Source organism: Triticum dicoccoides, chromosome 3B (genome assembly GCF_002162155.2).
Source record: "Triticum dicoccoides isolate Atlit2015 ecotype Zavitan chromosome 3B, WEW_v2.0, whole genome shotgun sequence".
NCBI lineage: Eukaryota > Viridiplantae > Streptophyta > Magnoliopsida > Poales > Poaceae > Triticum > Triticum dicoccoides.
The window spans coordinates 685,376,873-685,388,766 of record NC_041385.1 but is presented as its reverse complement, the minus strand read 5'-3'; the positions used below and the strand labels follow the sequence as shown (position 1 = coordinate 685,388,766).

General features: G+C 48.9%; 1 protein-coding gene across 1 annotated transcript; it reads left to right on the top strand.

The window, feature by feature from the left end:
• Positions 1–862: 862 nt before the first annotated feature.
• On the top strand, positions 863–4,693 carry LOC119277847 (transcription factor bHLH128-like). Its single transcript, XM_037559177.1, has 6 exons — positions 863–1,465; positions 2,940–3,337; positions 3,419–3,541; positions 3,668–3,733; positions 4,026–4,094; positions 4,355–4,693. The coding sequence occupies exons 1-6, from the start codon at positions 1,060–1,062 to the stop codon at positions 4,406–4,408; spliced, it is 1,116 nt and encodes a 371-aa protein (XP_037415074.1). The 5' UTR covers positions 863–1,059; the 3' UTR covers positions 4,409–4,693.
• Positions 4,694–11,894: the final 7,201 nt, after the last annotated feature.

The window sequence follows — 11,894 nt, the reverse complement described above, 5'->3', positions numbered from 1 at the left end:
AGCACAAACCGAAGCTAAAAAGACCACGTACCCCATCATTTAAGCACTTGATGAACACCCATCCGGGATGCTCCGGTGTTGTAGACACGCGGCGCACGACCATCCTTGGGCAGTGGTCGCACTTGATGAGGGGCAACGGTGCGCCAACGAGCTTTTGGGCAAGCATCGAGCCCGGCCAGCCGTTATTCGCGTATCTGTCGGCGGACCATCGACGATGCAGATCCGAGCGGCTAGAGGACGAGCCACTGCCTGCATGTGGCCTTGCGGCCCTGCCAGGGCCTTCCGGGGAGGTGCCCGGCCAGTCCATGGTGCGGCCCGGCCTCCCACAGCCGGGCGAGCTCAAGACCGACCGGATCCGCCCCAAATCCGGTCGGCGGGTGCGAAAACAAGACGGCCGTGGTTGGGTAGCTCGGCGGCGACGAGGGGAAGGGGCTGGGCGAGCGCGCGCCCGTGTTGCGCGGCCGCAATGGCAGCCGGCGGCGGCGGCGGGCGTCAGGGAGGAGTGCGGAAGAGTGAAGAAAAATGGAAAAGAATGAAGTGGGATGCGGTCGGAGGAAGGGAGGGGGGCGGATAGAAAAGGTCCGTCCTGTGCCACCGACGGGGGTCAGGGGAGAACACGCGCAGACGGCCGACGCGTCCGCGTGATGTCCGTTTCACTCCAAAAGCGACGCAAACTTGGGTCGCGGATGGGTCGAAAGTTGGCCTGACCGGAGCCAGAGCCCGCCCGGCCGAAACCGACGACCCCGTGCGTCGTGTCGCCCTCGCGGGCGCGCACATGGCCACACATGACTTGGCGCGTCGCCGTCCGCCTATATGAATGCGCGGGCGCCGCGGGGCCCGGCCACGCATCCACCCACGACCACGATCCATCCCCCCTCGCCACTCGGAGCGCCGGAGCGCCGCGCCCGCGCTAAAAGGGAGCGGGAGCAGGGCCAGGGAGGCCGCACGCACGCACGCACACAGCCGCCACCATCGCGCCCGCTTTGCTCTGCGCGCACTAGCTCATCGCTCCTCAGCGCCGCGCCTCCTGCTGTGCTAACGCACCGCCGGTCTTCGGCCATGAACCGCCCGACGTCCGCGCACCACAGGGGCATGCCGCCGCCGCCGCAGCTGGCGCGGTACGGCTCCGCGCCGGGCTCGTTCCTCGCCGCGCTCGCCGACTCCGTCTCGCGCGGCGGGGGCGGAGGCGGAGGCGAGGTGCTCTCCCACTCCCAGTCCCAGCAGCAGCATCAGCAGCACCAGCCGGTGGCGGCGGTCGTGAGCCGGTTCTTCTCGGGGGAGTCGTCCGGGCTGACCTCCTGCGAGTCCAGCTGCTGGACGGCGGACGCCCCGCCGCCGCTCCAGCGGGCCTACGGCGGCTCCGGCGAGATCCACGTGCCCCTCCCGCAGCAGCAGCAGCCGGGGCTCCTCCGCCACAGCAGCTCCCCCGCCGGGCTGCTCTCCCGCCTCATGGCCGACCCGCACGGTACGTATGCACGCCCCGTCCTACCTCCTCGTACCTGCTCTGCCCCGTCGGTCGATCGCCTACCGAGTGCCTTTCTCGTGTGTCGTGCACCCATTGGTTAGGCCGGCCCACCGCGGTGGCGTGCACGTGCCAGCGCGGTGGCCGACCTCGCTCGCTCCTGTTTTCGTCCTCGCCCGTGATCGATCGAGCTCTACTGGCTTAGCTCTAGCTCGTGGGAAGCCTCATATGTGATCCGCCAGCCTAGTTAGCGGGCGCTTAATCAGTTCAGTTTCTAGTTACGCCTCTAGTCTCACCGTACTTAGATAATAGTACTGCTCACCGTAATTGGGCAATACTCCTCCTAAGATCGACGAAGGTCAATGGCCGGTTCCATCAATTTGTGCTCTACTCCTAATCTGTTGGGTGGCTGGCATGGCAAGTGTCACGAAGGAGACGGGCGGAATAATTTGCCTTATATTCTAATAACGGATATAAAGCACTCCTCATCATCCTGTCCTCCATTGTTAGTTAAGTTATAAGAGCACCTTATCTACTCATCTCATCTCATCTCATCTCATCTCAGATGCAGCACTATCATTGACCCATTATTCTATGCGAAGCATGTAAAAACTTCATTCATTGGCACACATAAGCAGTGCACTGAACCTGCCTACAGAACACAAGGGGTAGGGGTACATTGTATCTCGCTGACGTGGCGTGATCCTGCTCTCCTTGCTGGCAGTGGCATCAGAGAACCTGGACACATGCCACCTCTCTTTTGTCCGACCAGGCATATATATCACTCAACATTACCAGCACATGTCACGCGGGCGGCTCATAGCACCTGCTCATCCATGATTGATTAGCGAACAAAATTCAGAAGAAGCCACACACAGATAAGGCATAGGCAGGTAAATATATACCGTGCGTGTCGCGTCCACGTCGACCTGATGTGACTGTCATGAAGCCAAATGTTAATGAATCAAACGGCAATTAGAAATTGCACCGCGTGCCTTTTTTCGATGTATTTTTTGTATGGCTGTTGATGATTGCCGACTAAACTAAAAGGCAGTACAGTGGAGCAATTTCCTCGGCTCGACGACTTTGAAAAGTCAGGCCACTTACGGCCGTTAACCCTGCCTTGTGGTCTCTGGCGTAAAGCAAGTGGCGGGGATAAAAAGGTGAAAATGATGTGCGGGTTGCAAAGCAAATCATCTGTTTATACGTACCTAACTTTACGTAGAGGTGGTTATTCTCCCAGTGACCCGGTACGTACCGGGATACCCGACCACTATTCATTTCTGCTCGATGATGACAAATCCGGCTTGTCTTTAGCTCTGTGTCAGTGCAGTACGAAGTGTAGGGTAGCATGGTAGTAGTTCGTGTCGTGCCCTGGGTCGACGTAGGGGTTGGTGGGGCGGGCCGGGCGTGTGGCGTCACAGTCACTCTCACACAACTGCTGATTTGCTCTGGCTCTGCGACTGTTGATGCACAGGCAATGGCGGCATGGGCGGCACGAGAGGAGGAGGAGGGATGGGGAGCGGCTACGCGCACTCGCACTCGCAGGGAGGCAACGCCGACGCGATGGCGGCGCAGCAGAGGAGGCTCAGCTCGCAGTGGAGCTTCTCGAGGCAGCAGGACATGATGCCGCACATCGCGGAGATGGGCATGGCCATGCCGACGCCGATGCCGCCCGCGGCCGACGTCGGCGAGAGCATCGCCACCGGCCACGGCGGCGGCTCCAGCGACCTCTCCAGGAGCTTCTCAATGAGCTCCTGGGACGACACCAACTCCAACATCATCTTCTCCGCGCCCGGCGGTGGCAAGAAGGCCAAGCTGATGGCCGACGGCGACGACGGCATGGTCACCAGCTTCAGCAACATCGACTCCCAGGTACAGTACGCCCGCATGGCTCATCCGGACTGTGTGCTGCCGCCATTGTTTACGCTTCTGACGCCTTGCTCCAAATTTCAGTTTGGCTCGTCTATGGACATGCCCGGCATGGACGACTACCTGCAGCTGCAGCAGGACTCGGTCGCCTGCAGGGTCCGCGCCAAGCGCGGCTGCGCCACTCACCCGCGAAGCATCGCCGAGAGGGTCAGTTAGCTTTCTCTGCGACATTATCGACTCCCAACTTGACTTAAAATTGCCATTACTCCTTGCATGCTCGTTGTCGATCGGGTGTTTAAACTGAAACCATTTTCCTGTTGGTGATGTTTATAGGAAAGAAGAACAAGGATCAGCAAGAGGCTTAGGAGGCTGCAAGACCTCGTGCCCAACATGGACAAGGTAACTAACTAAATCAGTTGAGCTGTAGTAAGTGATGGGCACTTTCAGTTCGGTAGAAGGCGGGGTTGAAAATCTCACCATGAATCACAGAAGAAGCTCGTACTCACTAAAGTACTAACACTGGGAATTTTGACCTAAACTGAAAGTATTGCCCTGTCTGACGAAAATTCAGAACCTCGGTAGCTGCCGATGGACCTAATTACTTCAGATTTCAGAATTGCATTTGTGCACCTAATATCCAGGAGAAGTCACATAATGCAAAACACTGATAAGTTTCTTCTTGAATATGCAGCAAACAAATACTTCAGACATGCTGGATATTGCTGTAGACTACATCAAAGTGCTGCAGGACCAAATTGAGGTATGCTCCACATAGACACAGCTGTTAGTAGTTAGTATAAAGTTGGGTCATCTATTTTAAAACGGGGGAGTAGCACATAGTTCGAGGCCTTGTTAAAGATGTCGTTTTCACTACGCATCACACGTTGCCTTAATTTAATTTTTTTTTGGCAGGACGTTTCCTTAACTTCTTACATAAGTCCTGACTAAGTAATGAGATATTTGTTACCAAAAGTAAAATGATAAAATGCAATACTCATATCTTAAAATTGATTTATGCAGAAACTAAAACAGGACCAGGGAAACTGCTCCTGCTCAGCCGATCAGAAGTGCTGACACCGCAGAACCAGATATGCGAGGTTATGTTTGTACCAATGTGATTAGCAAGCCCAAGTTTTGCTTCGGGAGATTAAGTTGTAAATGTCCTCCGCACCCATTTCTTGCTTGTACTACGTGGATTACTAGCTTCAATGGCTTCAAGACTAGGAGGTCACAAGTAGAATGTTGTAATTTAAGTATGTAAGGCATTGCCAATCTTTCATTTCAACGCAAGTTGGATTGCTTCTGCTCATCATCATTTCCCCTGGTAAAATTATTGTAGGGATCCCCTACTTTGAGTCATTATCGTGCTACCAAAGATTATTTTTCCTGCACAAAGTGCTTTGTCCTGGAACAAAATATGTACCTCCTACCTACTCCCCTAAAAAAAATTTGGACCCAATAATAACATCTACAATTGGACCCTCATACCCGCCGCAAACGCCTGGGCGGGCTACCCAGTTATTGGCCGGACGAAAAAAACGCACCCAACCAGACATCCCATATCCGGCCCAAACGCCTGGACTGACCGGCACTTCCCATACCCACTCACATCTAGAGCGGATATGCGGATGCCTGGACGCGCCCGCCACATCGGACTGGCCGCATGGGCCCACGCGATCACATGCAGAGAGCAGCGATTCGACGGGCGCCTCCTCCGGTTCTCGGTGCGGATGCATTCATGGCGCCGCTCCGGGGTGCCGGGGCGTCTATTCAAGCCGGATGGCGGTAGCCCAGGCCTAGCCCGTCCCCATTCCTTCCCTCTCCCTCCAACCCACGCCGCCAGCTTCCATCTGCCCCATAGCTGCTAACCATGGCCCGTCGGAGGATCACCACCTACGCCATGTTGACGCCGGAGCGCTGGTTGCAGCTCGAGAAGGAGATTCAGGCAATGCACGCTGCTTATGTCATTGTCGGCCTACCTTCGGATTCGCCGGAGCCGGAGAAGGAGGAGGCAGGGGAGGAGGTGGAGTAGCAGCCGGAAGCGGGGCAGGACCCCCAGCCCATGGAGGGGCGGATTCGGAGGAGGAGGACGCGACAGAGCCGGACAAAGAGGCAGAGCCAGCTGTGGGCTTCACCATGGAGGACGCCATGGAGGAGTTCGAGGTCGCCCAAGTGGAGGAGATGGCGGAGCAGACCGCCATCCTCGAGTCCATCCAGGACAAGACCTATGCGAAGGCCAACCGACGCTTCATCCGGCAGCAAAGGGCGAAGATCGACGAGCTCTTCGCCTCTAGTTCTTCCGACCACGAATTGGAGTTGCCGCACATGCCCATCTACCCGGAGCCCGACAAGAAGATCGTGGACATCTCCGACAATGAGTAGCTGGATATGAACGTAATATACAGGTTTTTAATCTGCATGGCTTGTATGGATTTGAGGTATGAAGTTTAACGTACATGGGTCCAACAGACATTTTTGTGTGCTGACCGGTCACTGTCCTCGAATGCGCCCAGACACATCCGCGGGCGTTTGGGGGACGGATTTTGGTACTTGTGGTTGTAGTATCTCTAAGTTCTTCCAAATAGACGCCACATAGCCGTCGCCTCCTCTCCAAGAATGGAAAAACCTTAGGGTTCCTATGCCTCCCATCGGCTCCGACGCCGGTCCGCCTCATCTCCGATGGCCCTAGGGCCATGGAGGCGCGGTGGATCCTGACACTTGCCGGGGGAGAAATCTTGCTCCGTTTTTAGGTGTTTTGTGAGTTTGTTTAGGATTTGTTTCCTGCTCGGTGTGATGGTACGGTGGAGGCTCCCTGGAGATGGAATAAGGTTCTCCACGCCTAGCCAACATTCTGGTAATGTGTCTAGCGTTGTCGTAGGCGTGTGGAGGTGTGTCTGCGGCGGATCTCATGGGATTCGTGTTGGGGAAGCATGCAATTTCAAAAAAAATCCTACGCTCTCGCAAGATTTATCTAGGAGATGCATAGCAACGAGGGGGAGAGTGTGCCTACATACCCTCGTAGACCGTAAGCGCAAGTGTTTCACAATGCGGTTGATGTAGTCAAACTTTCTTTGCGGTCCACCGATAGAGTACCGGACGTACGACACCTCCGAGTTCTGCACACGTTCAACTTGATGACTTTCCTTGCCTTTTTGATCCAGCAAGACGTCAAGGTAGTAGATGATTTCTGTCAGCACGACGACATGGTGATGGTGATGGTGAAGTGATCCTCACAGGGCTTCGCCTAAGCACTACGAAAGTATGACCGAGGTGGTGAACGGTGGAGGGGGTCGCCGCACACGGCTAGGCAATTGTCCGGGGTGTGCTAGGGGGAGCCCCCCCCCACATATATATATATATATATACAGGTGGGAGGGAGAGGGGAGGCAGCCAGGGTGCGCCCCAACTAGGATCCGAATCCTACTTGGAATTTTCCCACATGGCGCCCCCTGTCTTTTTCCACCGAGAAGAAAAGGGAAGGGGGAAGAGAGAAGGAAGGGGGGCAAAACCCCTATTTTCCTTCTCCCAATCGGCCTCCTGCCATAGGGGGGCACGCCACCCCTTGTGAGCTGGTGTGTGCTACCTCTTGAGCACTGTGTTGGTTTTCCCTTGAAGAGGAAAGGGTGATGCAGCAAAGTAGCGTTAGTATTTCCCTCGGTTTTTGAGAACCAAGGTATCAATCCAGTAGGAGGCTCCTCAAAAGTCCCACGCACCTACACAAACAAACAAGAACCTCGCAACCAACGCGATAAAGGGGTTGTCAATCTTTATTACTAAACATACGGGCACATAAGCAAAAAACCAAGGTATCAATCCAGTAGGAGGCTCCTCAACCTCGATTTTTGAGAACCAAGGTATCAATCCAGTAGGAGGCTCCTCAAAAGTCTCGCTAGATGAAATATTTATTACTAAACATAAGCAAAAAACAAGACACAAAAATAAAATTGGTTGCCTCCCAACAAGCGCTATCGTTTAACGCCCCTAGCTAGGCATAAAAGCAAGAATAGATCTAAGTATTGCCATCTTTGGCATTCAACTCACAAGTGGCTCGCATAATAGATTCATAAGGTGATTTGACTTTCTTTCTTGGAAAGTGTTCCATGCCTTTCCTTAATGGAAATTGGAATCTAATATTCCCTTCCTTCATATCAATAATTGCACCAATCGTTCTAAGGAAAGGTCTACCAAGAATAATAGGACATGAAAGATTGCAATCTATATCAAGAACGATAAAATATACGAGCACATAATTCCTATTTGAAACAATAAGAACATAGTTGATCCTTCCCATAGTTTTCTTAATGGTGGAATCCGCAAGGTGCAAGTTTAAAGAGCAATCATCAAAATCATGGAAACCTAGCACATCACATAAAGTTTTAGGAATCGTGGAAACACTAGCACCCAAATCACACAAAGCATAGCATTCATGATATTTAATTTTAATTTTTATAGTAGGTTACCACTCATCATAAAGTTTTCTAGGTATAGAAAGTTCCAACTCAAGTTTTTCTTCATATGATTGCATCAAGGCATGAACAATATGTTTGGTAAAGGCTTTATTTTGACTATAAGCATGAGGAGAATTCAACACGGATTGCAACAAGGAAATACAATCTATTAAAGAACAATTATCATAATTAAATTCCTTGAAATCCATAATAGTGGGTTCAATGCTATGTAAAGTTTTGACCTCTCCAATCTCACTTTTACCAAATTTAGCATCAAGATCTAAAAACTCTGAATCATTGGGACGCCTTTTAACTAAAGTTGACTCATCTCCAGTCCCATCATTATCAAGATTCATATTGCAAAACAAAGTTTTAATAGGGGACACATCAATAACTTTTAGATCTTCATCATTATTTTCATGGAAACTAAAAGAACACGCTTTTACAAAGCAATCTTTTTTAGCATGCATCCTAGCGGTTTTTTCTTTCCACTCATCAATGGAAATACTCATGGCTTTGAGAGACTCATTGATATCATGCTTAGGCGGAATAGATCTAAGTTTCAAAGAATCAACATCAAGTGAAAGTCTATCAACGTTCCTAGCCAATTCATCAACTTTAAGCAATTTTTCTTCAAGCAAAGCATTGAAATTCTTTTGAGAGATCATAAATTCTTTAACACTATTCTCAAAATCAGAGGGCATCTTATTAAAATTTCCATAAGATTTGTTGTAGGAATTACCATAATTATTAGAGGAATTACTAGGAAACGGCCTAGGATTAAAGTTTCCTCTATACGCGTTGTTACCAAAATTATTCCTACCAACAAAATTCACATCCATAGATTCATTATTATTCTCAATTAAAGTAGACAAAGGCATATCATTGGGATCAATAGGAGCACTCTTAGTAGCAAACTATTTCATAAGTTCATCCATCTTTCCACTCAAAATATCAATTTCTTCTATAGCATGCACTTTTTTACTAGTAGATCTTTCGGTGTGCCATTGAGAATAATTAACCATAATGTTATCAAGGAGTTTAGTAGCTTCTCCTAAGGTGATTTCCATAAAAGTGCCTCCTGCGGCCGAATCTAAAAGATTTCTAGAAGCAAAATTCAATCCGGCATAAAAAATTTGTATGATCATCCATAAATTCAAACCATGAGTAGGGCAATTGCGAATCATTAATTTCATTCTTTCCCAAGATTGGGCAACATGCTCATGATCAAGTTGTTTAAAATTCATAATATCGTTTTTAAGAGAGATGATCTTAGCGGGAGGAAAATACTTAGGGATAAAAGCATCTTTGCACTTATTCCATGAGTCAATACTGTTCTTAGGCAAAGACGAAAACCAAGTTTTAGCACGATCTCTAAGTGAAAACGGAAATAACTTCAATTTAACAATATCATTATCCGTATATTTCTTCTTTTGCATATCACACAAATCAACAAAGTTTTTTAGATGAGTAGCGGCATCTTCACTAGGAAGGCCGGAGAATTGATCTTTCATAACAAGATTCAACAAAGCAGCATTGATTTCACAAGATTCAGCATCGTTAAGAGGAGCAATCGGAGTGCTAAGGAAATCATTATTATTAGTATTGGAAAATTTACACAATTTGGTATTATCTTGCGCCATCGTGACAAGCAATCCAACACAGAAGCACACAAAAAGGCAAGCAAAAGAGAGAGGAGAAAGGGAAAGAGAGGGCGAATAAAACAGCAAGGGTGAAGTGGGGGAGAGGAAAATGAGAGGCAAATGGAAAATAATGTAATGCAAGGGAGATGAATTTGTGATGGGTACTTGGTATGTCTTGACTTGAGCGAAGACCTCCCTGGCAACGGCGCCAGAAATCCTTCTTGCTACCTCTTGAGCACTGCGTTGGTTTTCCCTTTAAGAGGAAAGGGTGATGCAGCAAAGTAGCGTAAGTATTTCCCTCAGTTTTTAAGAACCAAGGTATCAATCCACTAGGAGGCTCCTCAAAAGTCCCATGCACCTACACAAACAAACAAGAACCTCACAACCAACGCGATAAAGGGGTTGTCAATCCCTTCACGGAAACTTGCGAAAGTGAGATCTGATAGAGATAATATGATAAGATAAATATTTTTGGTATTTTTATGATATAGATTGGAAAGTAAAGATGCAAATAAAAGTAGATGGAAAACTTATATGATAAAAGATAGACCCGGGGGCCATAGGTTTCACTAGTGGCTTCTCTCAAGATAGCATAAGTATTATGGTGGGTGAACAAATTACTGTCGAGCAATTGATAGAAAAGTGCATAGTTATGAGATATCTAGGCATGATCATGTATATAGGCATCACGTCCGCAACAAGTAGATCGAAACGATTTTGCATCTACTACTATTACTCCACACATTGACCAACTCCTGCGTGCATCTAGAGTATTAAGTTCATAAGAACAGAGTAATGCATTAAGCAAGATTACATGATGTAGAGGGATAAACTCAAGCAATATGATATAAACCCCATCTTTTTATCCTCGATGGCAACAATACAATACGTGCCTTGCTGCCCCTGTTGTCACTGGGAAAGGACACCGCAAGATTGAACCCAAAGATAAGCACTTCTCCCATTGCAAGAAAGATCAATCTAGTAGGCCAAACCAAACTGATAATTCGAAGAGACTTGCAAAGATAACCAATCACACATAAAAGAATTCAGAGAAGATTCAATATTTCTCATAGATAAACTTGATCATAAACCCACAATTCATCGGATCTCGACAAACACACCACAAAAAGAGTTACATCGAATAGATCTCCAAGAAGATTGAGGAGAACTTTGTATTGAGATTCAAAGAGAGAGAAGAAGCCATCTAGCTAATAACTATGGACCCGAAGGTCTGTGGTAAACTACTCACAACTCATCGGAGAGGCCTTGGAGATGATGTAGAGGCCCTCCATGGTCAATTCCCCCTCCGGTGGAGAGCCGGCGAAGGCTCCAAGATGGGATCTCGCGGATACAGAAGGTTGCGGTGGTGGAAATATGTTTTCGTGGTGCTCCTGGATGTTTTCAGGGTACGTGGATATATATAGGCGAAGGAGGTAGGTCAGGGGAGCCACGAGGGGCCCACGAGGGTGGGGGCGCGCGCTCCTGCCTTGTGACCGCCTCGGCTGCTTCTTGACGTCCACTCCAAGTCTCCTGGATTGCGTTTGTTCCAAAAAGATCGCTCCCGAAGGTTTCATTCCGTTTGGACTCCGTTTGATATTCCTTTTCTTCGAAACACTGAAATAGGCAAAAAAACAGCAATTCGGGCTGGGCCTCCGGTTAGTAGGTTAGTCCCAAAAATGATATAAAAGTGTAAAGTAAAGCCCATAAACATCCAAAACGGGTAATATAATAGCATGGAACAATCAAAAATTATAGATATGTTGGAGATGTATCAGTGTGCTCCCCTCTCAGGGCCCATATGGCCCATATATTCCCCCCGGGGGTTTCGGTAACCCCTCCGGTACTCCGATAAATACCCGATACACTCTGGAACACTTCCGGTTCCCGAATATCATCGTCCTATAGCAATATTTACTTATCGACCATTTCGAGACTCCTCGTCATGTCCGTGATCACATCCGGGACTCCAAACAACATTCGGTCACCAAATCACATAACCCTTATAATACTATACCGTCATCGAACGTTAAGTGTGCGGACCCTACAGGTTCGACAACTATGTAGACATGACCGAGACACCTCTCCGGTCAATAACCAATAGCAGAACTTGGATGCTCATATTGGCTCCTACATATTCTACGAAGATCTTTATCGGTCGAACCGCTATGACAACATTCGTAATTCCCTTTGTCCATCAGTATGTTACTTGCCTGAGATTCGATCGTCGGTATCTTCATACCTAGTTCATTCTTGTTACCGGCAAGTCTCTTTACTCATTCCGTAATACTCATCCTGCAACTAACTCACTAGTCACTTTGCTTGCAAGGCTTCTTATGATGTGTATTACCGAGAGGGCCCAGAGATACCTCTTTGATACTCAGAGTGACAAATCCAAATCTCGATCTATGCCAACTCAACAAACACCTTTGGAGATACCTGTAGAGCATTTCTATAATCACCTAGTTACGT

Excerpts from the sequence above, each read along its gene's own strand:
- LOC119277847 (XM_037559177.1), top strand. The coding sequence starts at position 1,060 with ATGAACCGCCCGACGTCCGCGCACCACAGGGGCATGCCGCCGCCGCCG. Across the intron at positions 3,338-3,418 it reads TCAGCAACATCGACTCCCAG|TTTGGCTCGTCTATGGACAT; the intron begins GTACAGTACGCC and ends TCCAAATTTCAG. Across the intron at positions 3,734-4,025 it reads TCGTGCCCAACATGGACAAG|CAAACAAATACTTCAGACAT; the intron begins GTAACTAACTAA and ends TTGAATATGCAG.